The sequence below is a fragment of the Etheostoma spectabile genome, chromosome 8, assembly GCF_008692095.1.
Source record: "Etheostoma spectabile isolate EspeVRDwgs_2016 chromosome 8, UIUC_Espe_1.0, whole genome shotgun sequence".
Lineage (NCBI taxonomy): Eukaryota > Metazoa > Chordata > Actinopteri > Perciformes > Percidae > Etheostoma > Etheostoma spectabile.
This window is the reverse complement of record NC_045740.1, coordinates 9,096,157-9,123,839: the sequence shown is the minus strand read 5'-3', so window position 1 is coordinate 9,123,839 and position 27,683 is coordinate 9,096,157. Positions and strand designations below refer to the sequence as shown.

The following is a 27,683-nucleotide window of genomic DNA, read 5'->3' as shown; positions in this document are numbered from 1 at the left end:
GTTGTAATATGTTAGTAGCAGGTAGGACTGCAGTAGGAAGGTGGTGTCCTGCCATACTGTTGCCAAAGCATTTGGATAAGGTAACTAGTTGGGGACAGGACAGCAAAGTTTTTGACACTGTATTTCTGTAAGTAGCCTAGTATTGGTGTCGAGCACATGAGCTGGTTGGCTAAAGTTAACTGTAACTGGAGCTGAAGTAAAGCAGTTCGCTGACTTGCTGTCTGCCATGGAATGTAGGATAACTTTACATGCTGTCAAAAGCTTAAGCTAACCTGCTAGAGCTTTTGCTTGCGTTAACTTAGTTTATATAACGTTAACGTTACTAGGTAAGTAAAATGCACGTAAATACTAATGTTAGTATTGAAAACATGCATGGTGATTAGAGTGCTGTCAAACGAACTAGCCTACTGTGCGTTTTTCTGTTTGCTTTGGTCTCCCCCTTTTAGACCCCCTCAAAAGGAGCTTTCGACCCACAAGTGAACTCTTGTGCGGTTTGTAACCATAGACCGTTAATATAAGTGGACAGAGCATCCGGTTTCGAAAAGTGCAACCACTGCGGAAGTAACTTAAACCTGCATTCTATCTGAATTCCTGCAGAGGGCGACACGCGTGGTTGCAAAAGAGGTTGGTTTCAATAGAAGTCTATGGAGAAATGAGCCACTTCTCACTTGATTTATTACCTCAGTAAACATCTTCATAATGAGTTTATGGTCTTGATCGCTAGTTCTAAGTATTCTGCAATACAGAATGATGTTCATTTTTGAAATTACGGTCTCGTTGATTTTAAAATAGGCGATAAAGCCGGGGGTGTTTTAGGGCGTGGCTATGATGTGATTGACAGTTCTCGGCCTGTCAATCATGACAGAGTGTTAGCAAAGCTTGTCCACGGCACGTGAACTTCATTTTGGGGGTTGACTACGTTTCATCGCTGTGGCTGTGACACTTTGGTTGGATAATAATGTCTTGTTCAGCGTTGGGTTGCACGGCAAGACACTCAAAGGAATCGGCAGTTCAGTTTTTCCGGTAAGTAAAATTATATTTTGTTTTAATACAGTTTTTCGTTAGCCAACGTTAGCATCTCAATTAATATCAGTTAGCTAGCTTCTAGATTGCACCTTGCTAAGCAAGCTAGCGGGCTAACTAATAAGGCTATGCAGACCGTATAAACGCATACAGTCTATGTATAAACGTATTAAAATATATTTAATGTTACAGTCGAATACAGTAGGTATGCACCGATCTCGCCAACGATCTCGCCTGTGATCTGTTGATCTGTAATAGGGGGTATGAGTGCTAATCGATGCGCATGTAATGGTAACGTTAGCTTAAAATCAAAGCCTGATGTAGCTAGCGTTATATTGCAAATTCATAAACCCTATTAGCACGGGGTAAGATCATCGTGGAACAGCGTGTGATTCAGACATAACCCCTCATATCTTCGTGTGGCGGATTTGTACGTCAAACGTAGACCTGCTTTTGAGTCAAATATATGTATCCCGAAAGTTTGGGCAACGTTACCCGGAGGCGGGCGAAAGACGGTCATGGCGAGGCCTGCACACCCCACCCCAGTCGGGGCTGCGGATCTTTCTGGGCGAGAGGTTACAGGCACCCTGTCCCCCTCGCCGCGGCAGCACCCACCCAGCATCACCATCACCACACGGACTAAGCTGCGGGAGGGAGCGCGTTGACTTGGAGACGGAGGTCTCCGGGTGGGGGAGTGGGTCAGATTGTTAGCGATAAAATGGCGCACATGAAACAATTAGACATTATTGTAAAGTTACGTTGGGGTATGACATTATATTAATCTATTAAATATACATATCAATCATTTTCATTACAGATGCATACATCAGATGTGGTGCCTTGTTAGTGTAAATTGATAGTATATACACCTTTGGGATGTGAGTTCTAAATGCACAACATGAATTTATTTCCAAACAGACTTCCTTTTGATGAGGCCAGGCTGAAGCAATGGTTGGTGAACATGAGGAGAGAGAGACCAGCAAATGGAACCACGAAAAGTCACGTCTGCAGTTCACACTTTGAGGAAGATCAGTTTTTTAGAGACAAGCAGGTATTATTAATTTAAATAAATAATTTAGTGTGTGTCTCATAAATTAGCTCATATATTAATATAATTAATTGTGATCTACCATGCCTTAACTACATGTATGTCTTTTACTGGAACTACAAAGGTATCCACACTGAAAACTGAATGAGCAGAGCCTCCAGAAGGAAGACCTGTTGTTAGAGCCTCCAAAGAAGACCTGTTGTTAAAGCCTCCAGAAGAAGACCTGTTGTATAGAGCCTCCAGAAGGAAGACCTGTTGTATAAAGCCTCCAGAAGGAAGACCTGTTGTATAGAGCCTCCAGAAGGAAGACCTGTTGTGTAGAGCGGCGTATTTAGTGCCATTTCATCTGGATGTGGAAACCAGAGCGTTGACCACATCCAAAGTTCTCAAATGTGTTCTGATTGTAAAAATGCCAGAAAATCATTTTTGGTTCAGCTTCTTCTGCTGAAAGGACAGACCAACTTTTGGCACTTCAAGGTTCAATTTCTTGTGGTTGACTTAGTTTCTGCTGTAGTTTGAGAGGTGATAGTAGTAACTTAAGTAGTTTTGTGGATTAAAACTTTATAAATATTAAACTGGAATAAAATAATGAATATACTCTAGCAGTCACAGTGAAAGTATGTTTGGTAATTTCACATAAAGGGTCTTGTATATTTTATGTATTTATGTACTGTTAGAATTAAATATTTACATTGCATGTCCTTGTATGGTTTTTAGTTTTCATACTTTAAAATGTCAGTAACTAATGATTAAATCAAATGTACCTGATTTGATTTAATCGTTACTGACATTTAATAAGTTGTTTAATTCTCCTTTGCAATTTGTGATCATACGCTATGATTTTACAATAGCCCTGCACAGATTAAACAGCACCTAGGGCACTTTCAATTACCTACTAAAAATGTTCAAAATACACAAGAAAGCAAGTATGGTAACATTTATGTGTATTAAAGCCAAAATAGAAAGACACTTTTTATCAATTACAAATTCTATAAAATTATCAATGTCTTCTTGTATGACTACAATGCTGGATGTTCTTATTATAGTTACTTCAGAAAAACAACAAATGTAGCTTTAGAAGGACCTTTATTTCACATTGAAATGGGCATCAACTTTAAAAAAAATACATTAACCAAACACTAAAGATTTTTAAAAATATATGAATTAAATAATGTAGTTCACCTTTTACAAGAGTAAATTCCACACATAAAACACTGCTGTGGGTTAAGGTAAAGGCAAACTTAACTGTCACAAGACATGTCTGCATAATAAAGAGGTCGTTGAATCTCTGTCACACTGTTAATTACAGTAGAAATGGTTGACATTACAAATCCCAATATAAAAATACAGCTTAACATTTAACTCTTACAGCACTTGTGCTATCATGCCTGGATACTGCAGGTGGAGGTGCTGCAGGTCGTCCTCCATCCCTGCGACAAGGTTGACGCCCTTGACATCTCTCAGGTCATTCCCGCCACAGTGAATAAGGAGGACGTCCGGGACAGCTCTTCCTTGTAGGGGCTGGTAAAAGAAAGGGAGAAGTCTCTTCCACCACAGACCAGCCAAGCAAATATTTTAAGCTATAGAGAAAAAGGTTAAATGAACAGCACTCTTAATTACACACTATTTGAAAATGCTTTATTACCTTGGCTTAGTTGTAAAAAAGTCTGATTAAAGTTTAATGTTATACAATATATAGTAAAAGAAAATTAACTAATACTATTGCTTATTTCTGGGGCATTTGGGGGGTGAACATGCCATCGTGGCTCTCAGCACTCATTTCTAAAAGAATGAAAGAATCATCAATTTCCATTTGAGCCCCTCATAGTTAAATATCTATGCACACTAGCATGTAACTGTACTTCATTAATTATCCAGGAGAATACACATGAATCAACAACAGTCCATTGTTCTTTAGTGTAACTGTAACTTAGTTAAATAAGCTTATTTCTGCTAACATTAGCTCTTAACAGCATGTCAAGGTTAAATGCCCCAACTATAGACTGACAGGGCAAACAGTAGCACATTATTGGTGCATTATGGTTATTACAGTTAGCCAAACGTTATAAGAAACTTGGTTATACATGTGCTAATAGCGTTACATAATGATAAGCATTGACAATTGCCGTTTAGCATTTCGCTGACACTACGTTTAAACTACGAGAAGTAAACTTCAATTAAAAAAATTAACGTTAGCATGTTTTACCATAGCTAGTTAAGCGGCAAGCTAACATTACAGACAATTTACATGGTAACTTCAGATACGTTTACTTTGCAATGTGACTCTTATATGTTATATAACCATAGACTATATGGGACAAAGATATACTTAAAACCTAGTGAAGCTAAATCTTACCTTGAATTATTCAGCTGCAGTTGCAACCACATTGGTGGTGAAAGTGGTTAGCTAAGGTAACGGTAGAGCAGCGTTGCTAACTCTCAGCTAACGTCAGTCAGATCCCGCCCATAGACTGTATATCCCGCCCACCGGTCGGTGGCTCCTCTCTCACTCCGCCCTCTTCTCTAAAATCGTCACATCCGCAACCAAGATGGCTGCGCCCATAAACGCAAACTCGACGACTCATTTCTGATCTCCACAAACCAATGGGTGACGTCACACGTGCTCTGTCCATTCATATTAACGGTCTATGTTTGTAACATAATATGTGTTGGGAACGCAAAGCAAACCAGCCAGAGTCATAGTAACGTTGGATATGCGGCATTAGTATTGATCCCAAATATAAAATACTCTTAAATTTACACAACTCGATAAATCGTGATAATTGTCAAGGACACGTGTGATGTAGCTTGCTAACTTTAGCGCTATTCAAGCTCAGGTAACCATGGCAACGCGTGTGCTGCTCCATGTGTTTTGCAGTTCCTCTTTAAAAAGGAAGCAGAACATAGCGCGCGCACTCTTACTTGACAGCAACTATAATTGCAATTATAAAACGGATGTTTTATGACATGAGGTATTGTACTCGAGACTGATATGTTGCCATTAACCAAATATTATCTTTGAGCTTGTTGTGACCAAAATATGAACATTAGTTTTGTGTTGTGGGCCCGACTCAACAAAACTGCACATGCTTGCACTCTTTAAATTGACACAAGTTCTTCTCTTCGATAAGACAGCCAGGTCAACGGACATGGCTCATGAGAAGTTTCTCATAACAGATAACAGGTTGCTTACTTGTGGATCTATCTATATCATCTATCTATCTATCTATCTATCTATCTATCTATCTATCTATCTATCTATACATACATGCACACACAGTACAGGCCAAAAGTTTGGTTACGCCTTCTCATTCAATGCGTTTTCTTTATTTTTATGACTATTTACATTGTAGATTCTCACTGAAGGCATCAAAACTATGAATGAACACATATGGAATTATGTGCTTAACAAAGTGTGAAATAACTGAAAACATGTCTTATATGTTTCTTCAAAGTAGCCACCCTTTTGTTCTGATTACTGCTTTGCACACTCTTGGCATTCTCTTGATGAGCTTCAAGAGGTAGTCATCTGAAATGGTTTCCCAGCAGTCTTGAAGGAGTTCCCAGAGATGCTTAGCACTTGTTGGCCCTTTTGCCTTCACTCTGCAGTCCAGCTCTCCCCAAACCATCTTGATTGGGTTCAGGTCCGGTGACTGTGGAGGCGCAACACTCCATCACTCTCCTTCTTGGTCAAATAGCCCATACACAGCCTGGAGGTGTGTTTGGGGTCATTGTCCTGTTGAAAAATAAATAACTAAACGCAAACTGGATGGGATGGCATGCCGCTGCAGGATGCTGTGGTAGCCATGCTCATTCAGTATGCCTTCAATTTTGAATAAATCCCCAACAGTGTCACCAGCAAAGCCAACACCATCTCACCTCCTCTTCCATGCTTCACGGTGGGAACCAGGCATGTAGAATCCATCACGTCACCTTTTCTGCGTCGCACAAAGACACATCGATTGGAACCAAAGATCTCAAATTTGGACTCATCAGACCGAAGCACAGATTCCACTGGTCTAATATCCATTCCTTTTGTTTCTTTGCCCAAATAGATCTCTTCTGCTTGTTGCTTCTCCTTAGCAGTGGTTTCCTAGCTGCTATTTGACCATGAAGGCCTGATTCGCACAGTCTCCTTCTAACAGTTGTTCTAGAGATGTGTCTGCTGCTAAAACCCTGTGTGGTATTCATCTGGTCTCTAATCTGAGCTGCTTTTAACTTGCGATTTTTGAGGCTGGTGATGCCAATGAACTTATTCTCAGCAGCAGAGGTGACTCTTGGTCTTCCTTTTCTGTGATGGTCCTCGTGTGAACCAGTTTCGTTGTAGTGCTTGATGGTTGTTGCGACTGCACTTGGGGACACATTCAAAGTTTTCGCAACTTTCCGGACCGACTGACCATCATTTCTGTAAGAATGATGGTCGACAGTCGTTTCTCTTTACTTAGCTGATTGGTTCTTGCCATAATATGAATTGCAGTTGTCCAATAGGGCTGTAGGCTGTGTATCAACCTGACTTCTGCACAACACAACTGATGGTCCCAACTCCCTTAATAAGGAAAGAAATTCTACTAATTAACCCTGATAAGGCACACCTGTGAAGTGAAAACCATTTCAGGTGACTACCTCATGAAGCTCATTGAGAGAACACCAAGGGTTTGCAGCGCTATCAAAAAAGCAAAGGGTGGTCACTTTGAGAAATCTAAAATTTAACACCTATTTAAAAGTTATTTCACACTTTTTTGTTAAGTACATAATTCCATATGTGTTCATTCATAGTTCTGATGCCTTCAGTGATAATCTACAATGTAAAGAGTCATGAAAATAAAGGAAACAAATTGAATGAAAAGGTTTAACCAAACCTTTGGCCTGTATGACTAGTGCTATTGCAAGTAGGTCAGCAGTGATGGTGGCCAGCCACTGCAGGCCAGCCTAAGCAGATAGAATGTAGATAATATAAGGTTGGGTCATGGCTATGATCTGCTCTTTGCTTAGATGAGGGCTAGGATTTGAGGACAGCAGGTGCATTGGGTAAGACAATAATATGGAGATTTCTTACATAAATTAGTATGTAAAACACATGTACAGCCATAAGCAGTGATGACGGCTGTACTACTGAAAGGGTCTTTCAGATGAAATTCCCTAAACAAGCCAGTGGGGTCAGCCCCTGTGTAAGCAGTTAAAAGTAAATGTAGATATAAGGCCAGGTCAAGCCGCAAAGTATCTGCTCTCTATTTGGGTGAGTGTATTGGTTTTAAAGGCAGATTTTAAAAGGTATGTTAGGTCAGGGATAGAGAATGGTGTTACCTGTCATGTGGTCCACTAGATTCAAAACATAATTGTACATGAATGCTGGGTGTCTATAGGAATGCTCACCTAACATTTGACACGTTTATGTTACTGTTTATGGATAACTGTAGTTTTGTAATAAAGAAGATGTTTCAGTTGCTGGACTCCTTAAGCATTCAACAACTGCACCTGCTATGAGGCTGTGTGCCATTGGCTAAAACTCTTTGAAAATGATTGATAAGATGCTCAAATTGTGCTTGAGTCTAAGAGACATGAAAGAAACCTATGAGAAACCCCTGCTCAGTTACACAAGGCAGTGGAGCAGAAGTTAGGTTAGAAGTATGCATGAATAAGTGTAACTGTTACATGTACTGAATACCTTTTTAAATGTATTAAATACCTTTTAAAATTTTGAGTAAAATTTAAAAAGGTATTTATTTGTCTCCTTTCTTAAATGTTGGGACATTCCTTACAGGTTAGTGCTTGACTATGCGGCGAGGGGAGCACGTTTCGCAGGCTTTCCAGGCCCCGGTGGATGTCCATGCCAGTGCAGATGGCCAGGTGTACATGTTCAATAGGAGGCCCAATGAGTCTACTGTATCCTCGGATGATGAGGAGCTTAATGCCATGGAGATGAGGCCACGGGTTTTTCAAGAGCAAGAACAGGACAGTCTGAGGAACCTCCAGCTGCTGGAGCGGGAGGTGTTAGAGGGTGACAACCTCAACAAGCTTGCACTACAATATGGCTGTAAGGTAAAGTTTTGGATAGTCTCTGAAGTTTTTTTTTGTTTTTTTAATCACTTCTGGTGTTCATGTCTTAGGTGGCATATTTAGTGTTGACATTCCTGTTTCTGTCAACAGGTGGCAGATATAAAGCGGGTAAACAACCTTATGCAGGGACAAGATTTATTTGCACTGAAATCTATCAAAATACCTGTTCAGAAACACAGCTTTTTAACGGAGACGTACACAGACCTAAGTGACCCTCAAGGAGAAATACCACATTCATCTACCACACCTATGAAGCCTCAGGACCGAGCCAGAGCCCAACCACATCTGCAGGAGGTCACAGACTTTCTAATGGATGTGGACCACGATATTGAAAAACTGATTCAGATCACAAATGATCAAGATGAGGATTTCTTGTTAAACTCAGAAAAACAGCAAAGGTTTGGTTTCAGAGGACAGAACCTGACCAGTCACGGTGCAGACTGGGGTATACAGTGGTGGAACGCTGTAGTGGCCATGCTCCTGATAGGCATCGTCCTGCCCTTATTTTATGTAATTTATTTCAAAACAAAAGATAATGGAGTAGTTTTACCAACAGGTGGTAGTGGTGCTTTACAGTCATTCACCATCTCCTCAAACTCCTCAGGGACAGGCCTTGGTACAAGAGGACCAGGATAGTCCAGACTGAGAAAACCAGAATCTTTTTTGGGTAAGATGGTCTCATAAGTAGTTGATAATCAAGATAAAGCAATGCAATACCATCATATTTCAGTAAATATCACCTTTTAAGTTCTCTTGACACTATTAATTAAGTTGTGTTTTACTAAATTTGAGGAATTATTAAATGTTTGTATCTTAACCTCCTCACATGACATAAGCTGAATAATTGCAAATGGAAAGTGTATTTGTCTTGGGGGGGGGGGGACATTTGTTCTGTAGGCATTTCTGTGTAGACTTTATCACAGCCTGCCTTTCCACCAGTGCCTGTTGTCATCATATCAGTGTCACATTGGGCACAATCTTGTTATCTGTTCCAATACAGTAATATATTTATATATAAACTTTTTCCTAAAATGATAGACGCATTTAAAGTTGAATTGTATTTGACATAGGTTTGATCATTAATTGTGTGCCTTGTTTGATATAACTTATTTGTGGCTATGTTTTGTGTTTACATTAGGAATTTGGTGCAATACACATCTTTGATTGATTGCAGATTGTATGTATTCATTTGACACCTTGCATCATTTAAAATACAAGGTGTTGCATTTAGTCATCTATAATTTCCCTGAAATAAGTGTGAGATATAATTAAAAGTACTTCATTGTCAGGTTTATACAGTATTGCATACTCCATCTTACGTTTTTTGATGGGTAATTGTGTCCACCGTGAGCAGGTGGCTTGTCCAATGCACTTTTTAAAATCTGAAGTATTTTAATTTAAGAAACTGGATTTTGTCGACATATTTCTTTCAACTTTTAAGCCATTTTGATGGAAAATTTGACATGATGGATGTGCAAGAAATTTTTTTATAAAGCATGTTTCTATTTGAATACAAACTTTATAGTGTGAAAGTGTCTGAAGTCTTCTCTGACATGACAATGTCTTTTCTTTTGTCTTTAACTTTCTTATCTTGTACTTGTGTATTGAGATCATAAACACACAATTTACTGGGATTAGACCTCACAAAAAAGGTAAAGATAGAGTATGTATTTTGGCAGACTACCTTTTCAATGTTTTGATTAGTTGCTGTACCTACAGCTACCAAATGATGGCACCATGCTCAAACTGTTGCTGTGGTGTTTACTCTACCAACTGAGCTAACCTGGCTAAAAATAGGTTTTAATGATGATTAACAAGGCTTGTGCAGCTGCTTGTAGCCAATTTGGACACATTTTCTCATTGTATTTACAGTAAAATCCAGTATATATACTATATACTATACTTACTATTTAAGTATACAAATACAATATGTGAGGAACACCTGCAATGTGATTTGCTAAAGGGTTACATGACTCAAACACCATACAAAGGTTTTAGATCAATGCCAGTTTTCCGTGTCTTACTTGGATTGGCATTGAGAGAAAAACACTCTTCATAACTTGTTAGCTGTGAATTTAAGTTTTGATATGTTTGGCATGATAAAAAAAAAAAAAACATGTAATTTGAATAGAAGGCCTACCCCACAGTCCATGTTTTAAATATGAGCAGTTGTATTTCCAAATCAACAATGAATACACAAATAAAATAAACACAATGTGCAAATGAAATGTTTTCACTCAGTAACACAACCACTTGGATTTAAAAGGCCCAAAGGCTAAATGTATAGTTTTTTGCCTTTTCCGTGTAGAAATTAAAGCACAAGGTTGGCAATGCTAAAAATAATAGGAAAATCAGTGCTAGGTTCACGAATCAGGGTTTGAACCTGGATATTCTGTTTGAAAGATAGTATTCCTAAACACTACTATCCAAACACTTTGTGCCCTATGTTTAAAGCGAAAGCACACACTATAAGACACATCCTAAAGAGACATTTTCACTGCTGTAAAAACTTCTGAAGGACAGGGACAGCTGAATAAGTTATGAAGTTTGTGAATATGTAAATCCATTCCTTAAAACCATTGAAGTCCTCTACATCATCAGTAGTCCTATAACCTAGGGGGAAAATAAGCTATATCAGTATTTTCTGAGACATGAGAACACAAGTTCAGTAGTTTAGCTCTATTGCGGCAGAGGCTCTATTCCCTTTATTATTCCATGACATGAGACCCTCATCTCATATACAGCTCACGAACCCTGCTCTGATCTAGTTCCAGGTCGCAGAGCTCTGGTGTTCTGAAGGATTTGGCTGACACATCGCTGTCAGAAAACAATGACTAAATGCCTATACAGTATTTAACTTAAATGTCATTACTTTCTTTCAAATGTATTTAGTGGACATTTACTTTCATATTTAAGTTGAAAATAAATGACTCTATGCACACTGTGTTTTTGGGGGATGGTGTCGCAAAAGGCTGGGTTTAAATCCAGCACATTTTTGGGGTAGAGCATGCTTTTATGGAGGTGGGGGCTGAAGTGGAGGGGGCTTTCCCCCTTGAACAAAGCAAAACCATCCATACCGTCTGGGTGAAGGGTAAATACAGTGAAAAGATTCACGAGCAACCCGAAGCTCTGCAGCTTTAAGAAGTTTGCACACTTGAGCAGCTGGCAGCGGGCCACTTGGCCAACATAAACAGCCCTAATCCTTTTTCCAAGGAGCTTTCAACACTCATCTCTCTAGCACATCGGCCACTGACTCACTCTCTCTCGTTCTCTCTCTCTCTCTCTCTCTCTCTCTCTCTCTCTCTCTCTTTCTATTTCTCTCTTTCACTCTCTGACATTCCTGTCTGTTTGGAGTTCTGCAGAGCCGTCACCAGGAGGCTCTGTGGCCCTTACAATGTAAACCCTGTTGAGTTTATGCTGTTGATCATTATTCACTGCTAAGGTATGTGCCTTCCTTTGATTTTCCCCTGAAGCGAAACAGGTCTCAGTTTTCACTCTTTCTTAGTGGGAATGAAGACTTAGTTTCAGGATGTCATGTTGACCTGAAGCCCAAAGAAGTATGGGTTGTTCGTACAATTGGTGTTGACAAGAAGTAAACTGGCAACTTTCATATGGTTCTTCACCTCCAGGCACTTTCATTTCAATCAGCTTTTTGGGGAAAAGGTTAACAGCTTGTCTTGACTTTTAAAGCCAAATAAAAATTATAGATAAGATTGAAAACTTCTATCTATCAAAGTGCATTACATACATTTCTTGAATAAATAAAAAAAAAATGTATAAACATGACTACATTCTGCATGATTTCTGTGGGAGTGAGGCTGAGGTCTGTTTCAATGGGGGCAGGGAGATCCAGGGGTTTTGATTTCCTCAGCTCCCGGGGGGATTTGGCAGACACAGAGTAATTTGTAGTGAAATTTCCAGCACAGTTTGTTTTGCAGGTGGCTGAGAATGAAGGCAGGGTGTGGTGGGGAATGAGAGAAGCAATTTGCTGTCTGTGGGCTGTGAATGTGTTTATTGTTGCACAGCAGTAGGTTTAGTGTTGTGCCGGTATGTGGTACGGTCAGGGCTGGATTAATGGAAGGGAGGCAGCAGAAGACATTGATAAACCAACGGATTGTTGAAAAGGCTTTAAATCAAATATATATTTTCTTTCTTTTTTTAACTATCTTTGTCTGGACAAGACTATCCATTCTGCAAAAAGAACTTACTCTTCACTCTTCACATATAAATAGATTGTCAGTTTGACATAGGAGTAAAAAAAAAAAAAAAAAATGGGACGAAAAAACTATTTCAATCTGTGAAACAGGTCAGATGACAAAGCAACATGAGTGTGTATTCGAAGGTTCTCACCAGAAGACATTTCAGTCTCACATGCTTCGGAGTGGATTCAATTAAAAACTCTTCTCTTTGGATCCCCAGCCAGAATTTCAGTGTATAAACCCATGCCAGATGTTGGAGCACCACTTGAAAACCACACAAGGTGTCAAGGAATGAGCTAAGACTGTTCAATTTGTTTTTATCAGCACATCTTTTGATATAACATGCATTTGTAATATGAAAACGAATCCACCAGAAAAAAAGCCCTAAAATATGCTATCAAGAAAAATTAAGCCAACAGAGTGGCGATTTGACTGAGAATGCATTCTATAGTTTTCTGCATGCTGAATGTTATCCCTTAAGTCTGCCTGTGTAAGTAAGGGATCATCTGGAGACACAGCTGGCTGGAGAATGTGATGTACTGTCACTCATGTTCCTGCAGGGGCGGCTGTTTTTCTTTCGCCCCCACTGTGGAGGAACCAATTGTGCAGCACCTGTTTTACATTCCTGCCGAGGTTTGAGGGGTCTTCACCCGAGGGACGCTTCTAGTCCAACCAGACAGATAGAGTACATAAAGAGAGAGTACGTTATATAGTCTTTCATTATTGTTGTGTCTTGAATCCGTGTGACACCTTCAAGATTTCAGTATGTGTGTACTGTAGAAATGCACAATAGACATCTTCACTTAGTAGTTGTACAATCTATGTATTATAATAATTCTTGAAGTAGTAAAATTACTAGTTACATTTAGCTTAAGAACATTTAGCTTTGCAACACAATATGTTCTTCTATCCATCATACTCACACTGTACCTCAACTTTGAGTATTGATAGAAAGGAACATTGAATTAGAAAGTTTAAATGTTCCAGATTTAAATTATTATAGCTTATTCAAAACATGTATAAGGTATTAAATGAGGTGCTATTAGTTCTGTGAAAAAAATAGCTTGAAGACACACTACGTCTTTATGGTATTCATAGGAAACCGGGAATAGAACAGAACCCATTTCAAAAACAAATGAGGGGGAAATAGTCAAATTTGGCAAGGCAAAACAGTAGGCCTAAATGGTAAATGGACTGCTTTTATATAGCACCTTTTTACCTTACCAGACAAAGTGCTTTACAATTTGCTGCTCATTCACCCATTCACACACATTCATACACCAATAGTAGAACTGACCATGCAAAGCGCTGGCCTGCCCAGTGGGAGCAACTTGGGGTTTAGTGTCTTGCTCAAGGACACCTCGACTTGCAGACAGGAGCACGGCCATTATTTAATGGCTGTAATGAGATGTTTAGCTTTGTGACTTCTTAATTCAATCATTACTATCTTAATTATTTTCAGAAATACATCACCACAAATCTGATTATAAGAAACGTCATTAGGCCACTAAACAGGTTTGTAAACCTTTTAAATTAAACTGAATACCTGTATTTGAGCAATTCACACGGATACAAATGCTTCTTACTCATAGTCTGCGTAGTGTTTTGAAAATTGATAGCAGCTTTTCTTTGACTCTACAACTGTGTTAGTGTATGCGCTTTGTGTTGCTTTAAATGCTTCTATATTTTTCTACTATTATTTTTTCTTTTCCTGCTGTATTACATTTTCTCCTGCAGTGACCATACATATACAACTGACGTATTCAGAAAAATACTCCCTTATCAGTGCTATAGTTTTTCAACTTCATGTGTGTGATGTTATAACTATAACTTAAATCTATAGAGGAACATGCTGTGAGAGACGTTAAATACTCCTCAAAGATATAGAATAAATCACAAAGTCTTTCAAAGCTGTTTAACATGAAATTGACTCATTTGTCTCAGGATTTCCCTTTTTGTGGGTAGAGTTTTTGATTTTTACTATGAGAAAAACGCAATGTAGCAGCTGGTACTTTTGCAGAACTGGTTCAATGACTCACAAAAAATTGTTTTAAAAGTCTGACAATCTTATTTTAAACGGTATTGCTGAGATCATATACTTTCTCATGTAAACTTCCACTCCATTGTGTCCTTGTTGGCTGCAAAGGACAATGTAAAATGTTGGCAGGAAGAGAGAATCCACTGAGACAGGCATGGATGAAGAGAGGATAATGGGTTGGACATGCTTCCGTGAAATCACTGGATGCAACTCAACTGAGCACCTGCTTGGCTCAAAGAAGCACAACAAGACATAAACAGGAGGCTCAATATGGGCTCTCAGTACTCTAATAGTATATTACACCTGCAGTGCTGATGAAGTTAACCCTGTATCTCTAACCACTAAATGTATGCCTCTGAAGTGACCTTAGATTCACTTGCAGTAACATTTTCAATAGAGGGAAAACAAAGACATTACAGTTTGTTGGGAACCAAGAAACCAGAAATAACTCTACATAATATAGATAAAGACATATGCACCAAAAAATCCATCATAAACATTCAAATTAACCATGAGGTTATTACAAAAGGTGATCAGACGTAAATTGATTTAAAAGATTCTGAGTGAGTTAAGATTTTCATTGTCTCCATAAGAGGAATTCATTTTTTTTTTCATGTCCTACTCTTTCACTAGCTTGTACATGCCAAATTAAACACTTTAAACACATTGGTTTTTTTAAATAACTGGCCAAAGAGACCATTATCCTTTTCTATTTTCTGCCTTTTTGAAGGCCTTAACAAAAAAATCAGGCCTCTGGATCTGAGCTGCAGAAGTGTGTGCTAAACAGTTGTGTCAGACCAGGTGCAGTCTGTTCAGTCTGTTAAGTCCTCCAGTCTCAGGGACAATTTATACCATAATTCCTGGCGCAAAATTCGTGTCTCCCCACTGCCAGATGAACTCTATTAAAACCGAATGGTTTTTTTTTAACTGGAACTGGAATGCCCCTCAAACTGGTGGGGGATTCCTGTTATTAAAATACAGTTTTAGTTCTGTGGTTTTATTCCGTACTTTCAGGACTTTTGTTGGTTTAGTGAAATAAAAGAGAAGATAATGCAAGTATGTACACTGTAGCAACTGTTAATGATAAGAAAATCCTCTTCTGGAACCTTCATTTTCACACCAAGTGTATTGTTAACAAAAGCTGGAACAACGTTGTGGACATATGTATAGTGAAAACACAATATAACAAAAGTTATTCCAGGAGACAAACATCACCCCAGCTGTGAGCCCAATACTGCAATTTGCTTGGAAGATGACATGATAATGAGAACCACTTGCTGCTGGACTTCATAAATCATGTCAGGAGTTTGGAGGTTGCAGGACTCAATACTCTGCTCATCTCTCTGAAGTACTTGAAAAACATTCATTGCACGTCACGCTGAGAGATGCCGAATTTCCTGCCATTCCCAGATGTTCCTGTGCAGATGTTCTCAGAGGAGGCTTTCAAAGGAAAAGTTATTTGCTTGTGAAAGCTGCGCTCATGTTTGCCGTTGCTCACACGTCCGCAAAAAAAAGTTGGCCATTGCAAGTCGTGTCTGAAACACGTCAAAAATTACAAAAGGCCTGAATGACGGATGAAATGAATAGAATGGCAACTAAACATTTTTAGACATTTATTTAATTGTGTATACATCAATAAGATACAAGAACTAAAAAAAGGCATTTTAAGAGTTTAGAAGAGAAACTAATAGGTATTTTGCATAAAGATAGATACAACATAGATAGATTAAGTTAAAATTATGTATGCAAAATGAATTTTCGAAAAATTGTTTTACTGGATGATATTTTTTTGTTTGTCTCTAATGTTGGTCATTACAAGACGTTACATCTTATCTTGTCCTGCAGCTGCATTTAACACTTTACTGACACAACCAACAAGTGACGGATAGTGACTGTCAAGTAGGTGAGGTATGATCCAAACATGATAGAGGAAAGCCAACAAAAAGAATGGACACAGGGAACAAGCATCTATCGCTCATCTCTGAGCTCACAAAAGTGACATACGTGGGGGAGTACTTGTCCTTTGGCAAGTGGCACCTGATCCAAGACCAGATAAAGACACAGTGACAGGCTGAAAACTGAATTGTAACGATTATTTGGCAGTGGGGAGACAGACAAAAACCGTCTCTGAAGGAACTGATGTGAGACCTTTCAAATCATAATGAAAATTATGATGGGAAGTTACCCAATCATTGTTTTATTTCTGAGATGCTACATTGATGCCAGAATATGCAGACGTGAGAGATGAAGAAAGATAAAGTAAACTGATCCAGTTTTGTTTTGTGTACACAGTCAGGTTTATTGGTCATTAATTGTGGTTGCAGTTTAAGGATACAAGCGGATCTTTCAGCAGATTACAACGATTGAAGCCAGTGTATAAACTGAGGGCAACGGGTTCTCTTTTGTGTGTTTTTCTGCATGTGAAATGGAAAAACTAAAAGTGTAAGACAAAAACAGGAAAATAAGGGGTCAGGTTGGGTCCAGTAAAGGATATGCAGTCCGGTTGTCCAGTTGTACAGCTACAGCTGTACAAATATAACTCTTTCAGAGCTCTATCCGTGACTCCTGTTGGTATAGGTCAGAGCAGAGCATTACGGTCTTATTTTGATGTCTATATAATTAATGCACTGCTAAAAACAAAAATTACATAGCCCAAAATAAATGTAAAGGTCATTAGAACTTGGAAAAAAATGTGTCAGGAGAATCGGAGTGAACTCTCTGAGTGAGCTGTACATGTTATAGAATATTTTAAGTACGTCACTTATGTGCGCAGCCTGTCAAACATTTCTGTAACCATTGTTATCTGATGATAATATCCTTTCCTCAACATTATTAGAGACTTTAGCAGCTCTGATGAAGGGTGTTACAGAGATACCTCTGCATCAGTAAACTTACAAACATTTGTTTTTAACTGTGCGTGTAGATGCACCCCACTTAAATAGTGGCAAGACAGCAATCAGGATTAGTAGAGTATCCCCCTTTGTGAAATGTAAGCACACTCCTGTCCCCGTGACTCTCAGCCTTGTGATAAACATACAAGCAGCCCCAGACTTGTGTACATAGAAAGATCATAGACTTCGAATTTGTGCTGTGGTCTGTCTTATTACCGCTAAATATTCAAGCAGAGTCAAGCTTTTTTATGTGCAAATGAAAGATTAACAAACTTGCAAAATACATTTTACAGGAGAGTGTTTTCTTTCACCCTTGCAATCTTTTTGTGTACCAGCAGGAAAACATTTTTACAGCCTGTACATGTACGTTTGAAATACAAAAAAAAACATTCAGATACACCCGAAATATACTTCCATACACATACACAACTAGACAGATCTATACAACTACACACACAGCGGCCAATGAGCATTTTATTTTGGGCTGCTGTGGCAAATAGGAAAAATGATATATCCGTTATTAAAAATAATACACTAAGAAAAGAATTGAAAACTGATATCAGCCTAAAACGGACACAAATATTAGCTGATTTGACTCTGAATAAAGTAGGCATTTACAAAACATGCTTGGACTCACATCTATTTATAGTCATCATTTTGATGACTTCAGATTTGATACATTGAGAAACACTTGACTTGCCCGACTTCTGTCAAAACTCTTTAAATTGATTGTAATATGACGACTCGCTTTATGAATCCACTATAAAATCACACTTACTCATTTTCTCCTCACTCTGGTATTGATATGATTTTCCTTGTGTTGATATGTTTTTCTGACCTGATTCATGCTCCCATGGATACTGCTGCAGTGAAGGGAGAGTGGGGGAATGGAAAACATGATTCCTTTCTATGCTTGGAGGTACTGTGTACACAGACTGTGTGTGTGTGTGTGTGTGTGTGTGTGTCTATGCTGGCTATTGACTCTTAATCCAGGTCAATGATCAGACAATAGTGTTTCATGTGACAGTTTTTAGTTTCAAGTTTGACTTGACAAGTGCTTAGCAGTCCTCTGTGGTCAGACTTGAGACATGAAAACATTGACTTGGAAATGCTTCTGAGAGTTAGCTTTATTTATTTCTAAAGATATTTCCTTGTTGTTGTTTTTTTTAACCCTGTTAGCGTTGTGGCTCAACGGATGGCAACATTGGTTGGTTGGTTTAGTCCGGACTAAAATACCTCAACAACTATTGGATGGATTGCCATGAATGAAAGTAGAAACATTCGTGGTCCCGAAAGTTGAATCCTAATGACTTTGGTGAACCTCTGACTTTCAATCTAGTGCCAACAGGTCTCAGATTTAATTTATCCAGCAAAATATCTGAACATCTACTGGATAGATTGTTACAACTTTTCTACAAATAGTTCCCAGATGATGTATCCTAATGACTTTGATGGTCTCCTGACATTTCCTCTTCCATCACCATGAGGTCGGCATTTGTGGCTTCAAATGTCTAAACAACTATTGGATGGATTGCCTTGAAATTTGGTACACACATTCATGTTCCACTCAGGATGAATTGTAATAACTTTGGTGATCCCTTTTCATAGCGCAATAATCAAGTAAACGTTTTTATTTGTTCAATACTTTATTTTATGACTAAATAGCTGCAAAATTTTCCTAACAGACTCAGTTGTACTTAGTATTTAGTGCTACTTAGCAAATGTGATGGTGGTGAACATGGCAAACATCATACCTACCAAACATAACTATGTTAGCATGCTAGTGTTAGCATTAGGTTATGTACAAGCTCATACAGTTGCTGCCATGGCTGTTGACTCTTAGTATTGTTAACCAAATGCTATCTATTAAATGTTTTAGTTTTTGATGACATACTGTAGTTAGTTTTTTGTCATTTCTGAACCTCAACCAAAATTATCTCAGGAATGTGAAGAACTCACATTTACGGATCTTAATAATTCCAAATGGAGAACAAACAGATCTTTCTGTTCCCAACTTGTTTGAGTGGTAGACGGAGGAGGTGCTGAGCGGCTCTTGTTACCATGTCTTCTTCATTGTCACCATTTGGTTCTCCTTGACAACGGAGTGGTGTTCTCTCAAGTTCTTCAGGTCAGACAGTTGAAGCCCCTCTCAGCACAGCAATGAGTGAGTGCCAACAGCATCACAGAGATAACAGCAGAGCGAGAGAAAGAGCTCTGGATACCAGTGTGAGTGTGTGTGGGCATTGTGCATGTGTGTATGCACGTGTCCCTGTATCTGTCTGTGGAGGTGATGAGTGTGAATCAGGCCCAAAGGGGATCATGTCACCACGGAGATAGCCAACATCGCCTAGCAACCTCAGCCCTCAGACCCACTGAAGGAAGTGCAAAGTGAAAGCGGATCCTCTTTTAGAAAAAAAGCTCTTTATAACAGATCGTTTCAAGCTGAAAAAAACCTGAAATGCAATAAACATTTTGTCTTTCTTTGATGAAGGATACATCTGGTGATATTCCTCATTGTTGTTATTGTAAACAAATCCCGTGAAAAGAAATAAAACAAACAATACATTAATCCAATTATTTTATTATGTAGCTACAAACTGATATACGTAGATTATTCCTCTGTGCCATCTATTTTGTTGTTCAAAAACTGTTAAAAAACACATCAACGAGCCACAGCGATACACTGAAGGACATATTCCTTCTTTATGGTGAACCTGGGCACTGTAGTTTATTTCGAGTCAAAACCATACATACCATATAAATAGTCCCCAACAAATTCCAGATTCACTCCTGTTAGAGTAACATTTGTTGAAAACTTAAGTGCACAGGTGTTTTTTGGAAATTACTGAGCCTTTTTTTTTTTAAATTAAATATAATTTGTAGTCTTCGTCTTCAAGTGAAAAGGAACAAATGGCCACAGTGAAACTGGGGACTAATGCATTGTTGGTTTCAGCCTTTAGAAATTATTGACAACAAAAATGTAGAATATCGGCAGCCTTACACTTATTTCTGATCTTAGTGTTTTTTTGTTTTGTCCTTGAGTGCCAAGAAAGGCGTCTTTAAATAAAATGTGTTATTATTATTATCTTACAAGTTATAGTCAATTCATATAATTAATGGTACATTTTGTATCTAAGTACTTTAAATCAATCGCATTAACCACAAAGCTGTTTATCATAAGCAGGTTATTGCATCATAGTGCGTGGTTTTTGGTAGCTCTAAATGACGCTGAAATAACGTGAAATAGAGCTGTTACTACCTGTCACCCTGCTCCCAGCCAACAGCATCAAGACTCTGAGCTCATTTCAGTCATGTTACAAGACAAATTATTGTCTTCCTGCTAGACACCCCTGACGAGGCACGTCAATACTGCAGGTGCAGTTGGGCCTGAAATTGCTTTGTTTAAACTTGTCAGGTTGGAATGAAGATTTTAAAGAAGGATCCGTCCTCATTTGCACAGCTAACGCACTGTGCAAACCTGCTGAGATTATAACCTTAAACTGCTGTGTGTTTTAGAAAAAAGAAAAAAAAAAAGGAAATCTGAATTTTGAGAAGTTGATAACTTGGCTTTCTTTTTAGTAGAGCTGTCAATAATATTGTTCGCTTTCCTTTAATTAAGCTTCTGGTTTGCCGTGTATTGATGTTTAGTTCTCTTTTCTCCCCTGTGTGACAGTGATTGAAAGGAGCTATTAAAAGTGACATGTGAAAGGTTATGCAAGTTGAAAACTCAAATAAATCATATTAATATTTGAGTATATTCAAATTGACGTTTTTAGCAGATAAAATAGCAAATATCCCCCAATACTTGTTGTATTCATGTAATATTTCTTCACTTTATTGTTTATCTGTGTCAGTACTCACTTAACAGGTTTTTGTGTGACCTTTATAGTAGCCTTATTTAAAAAACAAATGATGCTTCTTATTTGATTTAATAGATGCTCATTTGTATAACATATTAAGGTTGATTATCTACACTATGCTTCTGTTGTTGCTGTGGCACTTCAGTTTTCCTGGGATGACTTACATTTTAACACCGTACAGTGCACACTTCAGCGCTTCCACGTCAACTGACATTTTAACTGCATTCACCTGTCTTTTCCACTGACATTTCAACTCCTTTCACTGCTTACACTTTGACTGCACTTCAAACCCTTTCAGATCTTCTTTCAACAGCAAAAAGCTAAAACTTCTTCAGCTTCTCTAAGTTTCCCTGTTGATACATGATTTAAATTGTACTTCAACTGCCTAAAGTTCAGCTGACACTTTAACCCACATCACAATTCGTCGTCATACACTTGAGCTGACAATAATTACTTCCAGTTCCACTTGTATCACCAACGCTACCATTGACATTTAGTATTCTTTCAGCACTTTTAAATCAACTGATACTTTATCATTCTGTGTGTACAGTTCCTGACAGTTCAACTATAAGATTAGCGCTTCAAGTTTAACTGCAATTTAAACTTACCTCCAGTTTTTGTACTTCAATGCCACATCAACTTAAACTATTTCAGCATTGGGGCGCCTAGTCAGCTCACCTGGTTGAGCATGCGCCCCATGTACAGAGTCTCAGTCCTCGACACGGCAGCCGCAGGGTTTGATTCCAACTTGCAGCCCTTTGCTGCATGTCATTTCCCCTCTCTCTCCCCATTCAAGACTTTAGCTATCCTATCAAATAAAGGCCTAAAATGCCCCAAAAACTAAAATAAAAAACTACTTTAGCATTTGAACAGTGAATTTTAAACATGTACATTGTCTTCGGAACATTTAGACATTTCCAGACTTATCTGAAGGTTTTAAAATTTGGTAACACATGTACTTTAATGTCATATCTAAATTTAACAATGTAAAAATGCAATGCAATTTTTTTGGCATTTTCACAGGTGTCAAGATAGGTATCAGTTAAAAGAATGTAAAGTATGACAGCTTTAAAACACTCATAATGCACGGATTATACTGGCTTGAATAGTCTTTCCCCCCAATTTGTTCAGAGGACAAAGGGCAATGATGCACATTCCTGAGAGCAGCAGCAGAGAAGCATTCCATCCACCATTTGTAATTGTTCGCAGCTGTAGGCAGAGTCTGCTTCCTATTTTTCACATTCATGGGTCAAGCTTTACCATATTTTTCATAATCACTCGAAAAATAGAAACAAGACTCCAGAAGGAAAAGAGTGTTTATGTACATTTACTGCAGTAGATGAAGCAGTACAGCTGTTAGCCTCCCTGAACCTCCACTACTTGCTCATCTTCTGTGCTTTGTTGATGTGAGGATGTACCTGCTATTTCTTTATTTGAGCAAAGGGCTGTAAATAAGGGTTTCTGTATTTTCCTGCCATGCCACAGCATGAGGTGCCATTGTGGGAAAGGTGCCTTCCCTTCTACCTTCAGCATGTCAGTTTGGAGCATCTGGGGTAGGATTACAATTTCTGAAAGCTACCGCTGATATGACTCTTTGCAATTTATTACAAATCACACAATGTGTCCTAGCCAAGCCACCAAGGGGTAATCTCTTTTTTTAATCAAATAACTCTGGAACTCAGAAGGAAAATGAGTGCGGATCACAAAGTGATTTTCAGTAATGGCTCTCTCTCTCAACAAAGCCACAATATATAAAGTGTGTGTGTGTGTGTGTGTGTGTGTGTGTGTGTGTTTGCACAGGTGCCAAAAAAATTCAGTGGCACACAATACGTGCTTGTGCTGAGAGTGAATGCAAGTGGTTCTCCACTTGAGAACAGAGCGGCACCACAGTCAGCTTTATTGTTTACAATCACAGTCTGTAACAACGTGTGGCTCACGCAGACAGCAGGAAGACAGCCTATATCTTAAGGTAGTTGTTTTCTAGTGAGCTGAGGCTCACTAGGCTCAACTTCTCCAAAATGGATCAAAAACACAAGCACGTATCTGAACCATTTGTAATGTCCATTGTTTCAAAAGGCAACAACAAACACGACAGATTCATGCTGAGGAACAAACATCAGCTGGAGCATAAAACCTCAGTCATCTTGTCCAAGTAAATCACTTTGTCCAAGCCACAAAATTACAGTTTCTCAGCTTGTGGGCAGGGGAATGTGACTGATGGTTTTTCTTGTGGACCTTCTTGTGGGTATGTTTTCAGGAACCACAGACCTAAAAGATATCTTTGCCAGTAGAGGGTACTGTAGCTCCTGAAGTCTCCGTTTGAAAAGAATCTGGGTTATTCTGTTATTCTGTAATGAATACTGTTTGTTGTCACCGGCTTCAAAATGAGAAACTGCAGTAATAACTGTGCTCAGCTACATATGGATTTAATTTCTGCAGCAATACCTGCTCTTTTATTTGTTTTATTAGCAATGATGAGTGACAATGATTTCACTACACAAAAGACCTAAAATTCCAAACAATGTAATGGTCTTGTAAGATTGTATGATATTTCTTTGTTTTGACTGTGTGATCAACATTGTCCTCTGTTGAAATTCATCTTCTTTGCATTAGACCCCCTGAATTAAACATAGATTGACATTTTGGACCTTTTTTTTAAAGCTGCAGTTTTACTATTTTACTACTTTATTGGGTGTGATGTTTGCTTACAAAAAGAACTGTGTATGCGTGTGCGTGTGTGCTCACACTGTGATGAGCTCTATGCTAATGCAGTGTTGTGGTTTGCAGTATTCCCCCTCCTCTGCTGGTGTGAACTGAAACAGCTGCCTCGGCTGCTTTGCCTCCAGCTGCTTCCAAATTGTCCCGCCATTAAGCTATTATATGTTTACAACCACAGCATTGAGCAAGCCCACTAGGTGCTAGAAGCCCTGATGATCTTACTCTGTTGTAATGGATCATTATCCTGGTTTCTTATTACACAGCTTTTGCTGCTGTAATTAGCTGTGATACAATTAGACACACTCTCTCAACGGAGCTGTAAAGGTATCCGGCAATACTTTGTTTTATCTTAATGTCACTTGGACAAGATTAACAGTCTTACTGTGAATGTGTGATTTTGCATAAACAAGACTTTTGCACCTCCCTAAAGGCCCTGACACACCAACCCGATTATCGGCAGTATGGACAGTCTGGTGAGGTCAGTGACTCGAGTCTATTCGGTGTGATCCGCGCCATCGTCAGCCGGAGGAGCCATCGACCTATATTTTGGCCAACCTGACATGTTGAATCAGAAGGCGGGCAGTCGGACTCAATGACCAATTGAGTGGAGTGCTAACTCAGATATGACGAGTGGAACGAGCGAGACGAGTGCTTCTCAAAATCTGTTCAAAATCTTTTAAACTGACCTTTGTTGATCGTAAATGAAGACAGTTTCAGCAACTGCGTGGCCTATTTCTCATGGCCATGCATGTTTTCACAAACAAGTTTTGTGAACTATTTTTGTAAAGATATGAGTCTGGCTTTGAAATTCCATCGAAGCCAGACCCACGTGACACGTTTGTCCAATCGGCTGCCGGTTTTCATTTTCTGGGCGACAGTACACAGATTGGCACTGCCTGCTGTTTTGGAGACGTATCACGTCTCGCGCACACGCAGAACGTACGCTCAAGTCGGTGTCGCTTTGGTGTGTTCGGAGGCATTTTTGGACCAACTTGGGGTGGCAGTCAGTCCAACTGCCTTTTCTGCCGCCAGTTGGCCGTCAGGTTGGTGTGTCAGGGCCTTAACATGAGCTTCATATGTGGCAACTTTTATTCCTCCTGTCAGACTGCTGGGCTCTGGAGCTGTGGGAGAGTGCCCACTCAGAGGAGGGGAGCATGAACACATTGATCTTATTTGGACAGAATTTTGTCTGGGACACATCCAAACCCAAACAGCCAAGGGAAGGACCACAACAGGGTGTAAGTAATTCTGTTGCAATCCAGACACACTCTGTATAGGTTACAGACAGAGCAAAGACACTTGTATCATTCAAAACACTGTTATTTCTTCATTCAGCGTATAATGATTTATTAAACTGATACACTCTCCTATGTTTTCTTCTCCTGTTCATTTGTTAAACTGTTATTTAACAACAATTAACTCCACCTATGCTACCTCAAACTGAGCTAAAAGTCATATGCCAAAGAGGTGTTTCTCTGTCAAAAAATTCCCAAAAAACATCTGGTTTATGTTAAGACAACACTGCTCTAAGACGCAGCTTGAACACAACTGAACCAGTTAGCAGTTTTCAAGTATTGGATACATTCACTGTTTGCATGTTTCTCATTAGCTGCAAATACAGAATATTACTGTACTTCAGTGTGCTGCACATATCCAAGACAAACCTATTTCACAATAACTGGAGTCTGTTTACTGAAGTGAGTCTACAGTAACACAGATATATATTGCATCTCCATTCTATTTCTCAGTTTAGCATACAGTTGTCACGATCATCATCATCCATTGGCTTTTATTTCAATGATGATGTTGCTTATGTTCCTAGTGTAAACTTAATAATACCAATACATACAGTGTGTGGATGTTATATATTTTTCATTTTTCATAGTTCATAATGGCATTTTTCAAGAGAAAAATTTCCATTTCTGCAGTTTATGGTGGAAAAATACCCTAAATGATGCTGATCCAAGCCGGAAGATAGAGGATGACTGCTCATGAACTCATGGAGGAAAATAATCAAAACAGTGCTATAGGGTGAACCTACTGTATGGTGACCTAGTGAGTTGCTGTGTTAGACAGGTAGACAGTTGTACACAATCTCTATACACTTACTGTACACTACGAACAAAACTAGGTTCTCCAGCAACCAACCGTCAAAAAAGTGTTATTGTTTTAGCCTGAAAATGACTTCAACTGTTAATAAACTATTAAAAAAGTTGCTCATTCATTTTCTGTCAATTGACTTAGCTTAGTAGACATTGTTATTCAATTTGGTAGAAAGAGACGATAAACCAAACAGACCTAAAGACTGCAATGTTCATTAAAACCACAGAGTACAAAAGTGACGAACAAACACAGCGCTGATTTTGCTAGATTTCCCAGTAGAGACGGTAACAAAGTTAAATCTAGGTAAAGCGGCACTAGAAGAAAGGCAATGAGGTAAGGATTGCTCTAGTTTGAATGTGGAAGCTTTCTTCCATATGTTTGAGTCATTCCATGGACAAATTGCAAAGCAACATGCTCCTGCCTTTATCTGCCATCTGTTTAGAATAAGGCAGCATGAAAATAGCAATTTTGAATCCCAGAGCCAAGTTAATGCTCAACTGGTTGCACGGGGATAACATCAGACATGTATTCCTGCAGCTTTATGGTTTATTATTGGTTATTGTGTTATGACTGGATCGTTATCTTTGTCTGCATCAAAAAAAAGCACTTACCTGGATGCTTTCAAAATTATTCACAGTTAAAGGTAATTAACTGCCTTATCAGCCATTTGTTTTCAACGTAAAAAGAAAAGGTCTGTTTTGCTTGGTTCTGATTGTCCCAAAAAACATCACAGCAGGGGAAAAATGGAGACTTAGAAAATTTCACTTAATTCCTTTAGATGTGCCTATGTAGATCACATCAAAAAGTTGAATACCTGAAGAGATGTTTCGATCAAGAACCAATTCATAAATGAGCTCATATGGACAAAGAACTATCTAGCAGCTGAGTTATGCAGTAGTCAAGTAAAGTCACAGCAGTTGTATAAATATAGCCCAATATCACAAGTCACAATGCAAGAGGCTTAACAATCTGTATAGCATACAACACCCTCCATCCTTTGACCCTTGACTCGGATAAGGAATTGAAAAATCCAAATATGGAAGGTCTTCAGGTACATCAAATATGATCAAACCTGAATACATCTCTTGTTTTGTTGAAGATTCCTGGTAATAAACTCACATAGTTGGCTCATCATGTATGAGTCACTGTTTGCAGAATCCTCTCTTTATTATATCCCTTTTCCTTTCCCAGGTGTCTTATTGAAAGAGGATCAACATGCTTGGGGCAAATTGCATTTAGTGCTCTGCTGTAGGATGTGATTGGTGATAGATCAGTGTGTATTAGGTAACAACAGACTTGAATTAACTGGCTGTTAAATCAATAGCACTTCTCCCTCTCCTTCTCTCTCCCTGTCTGTCTTGCTCATTCATTTTGCGTGGTGTGTGTGTATGTTTGTGTATTTTCCTTATAGACAGTGTATATTTTAAAAACAGCTCATTATACTAATTATCTGGTTAGAAAATATATTACTAAAGGACACGGTTCTTCGAATATTTGAAACAACAAATTAGTAGTACATTAACATATTCTCAGGACAGCGGTTCCCAACACGGTGTTTGCAAGACAATTAACCGGAAAGAAATGCAGAAAAAAACCCTCAAAGGCCTACTACATACAGTTATTTATATTTTTTCAGAACTGTTTTGTGAATTACAGAATCATTTAACCTTGAAAACTTCTCAAAAATACTCCATTAAAACTGCACACAAGCAGACCTTTATAGTCCCAGAATACTGGTCTTTCGTT

The 27,683-nt window shown here is 38.7% G+C and overlaps 1 protein-coding gene and 2 long non-coding RNA genes across 5 annotated transcripts; 2 read left to right on the top strand and 1 right to left on the bottom strand.

Annotated features, from left to right (window-relative positions):
• lysmd4 (LysM, putative peptidoglycan-binding, domain containing 4) lies at window positions 1-9,671 on the top strand. 2 transcript variants are annotated; one of them, XM_032524127.1, is made up of 3 exons: window positions 1-127; window positions 7,833-8,110; window positions 8,219-9,671. In XM_032524127.1, the coding sequence occupies exons 2-3, from the start codon at window positions 7,847-7,849 to the stop codon at window positions 8,762-8,764; spliced, it is 810 nt and encodes a 269-aa protein (XP_032380018.1). In that variant the 5' UTR covers window positions 1-127; window positions 7,833-7,846; the 3' UTR covers window positions 8,765-9,671. The 2 variants fall into 2 exon arrangements, with proteins under 2 accessions (XP_032380018.1, XP_032380017.1); XM_032524126.1 differs by having other exon boundaries at window positions 2-80.
• On the bottom strand, window positions 2,450-18,964 carry LOC116694397 (uncharacterized). Its single transcript, XR_004333146.1, has 3 exons — window positions 18,954-18,964; window positions 17,122-17,125; window positions 2,450-2,541 (listed from the first exon to the last, which is right to left on the bottom strand). It is a non-coding gene; the product is annotated as an uncharacterized LOC116694397 (long non-coding RNA).
• LOC116694396 (uncharacterized) lies at window positions 11,361-27,525 on the top strand. Of its 2 annotated transcripts, XR_004333144.1 has the most exons (4): window positions 11,361-11,570; window positions 24,939-25,072; window positions 25,763-25,855; window positions 27,129-27,525. It is a non-coding gene; the product is annotated as an uncharacterized LOC116694396 (long non-coding RNA). The 2 variants fall into 2 exon arrangements; XR_004333143.1 differs by lacking the exon at window positions 27,129-27,525 and having other exon boundaries at window positions 25,763-26,225.
• The last annotated feature ends 158 nt before the right edge of the window (window positions 27,526-27,683 follow it).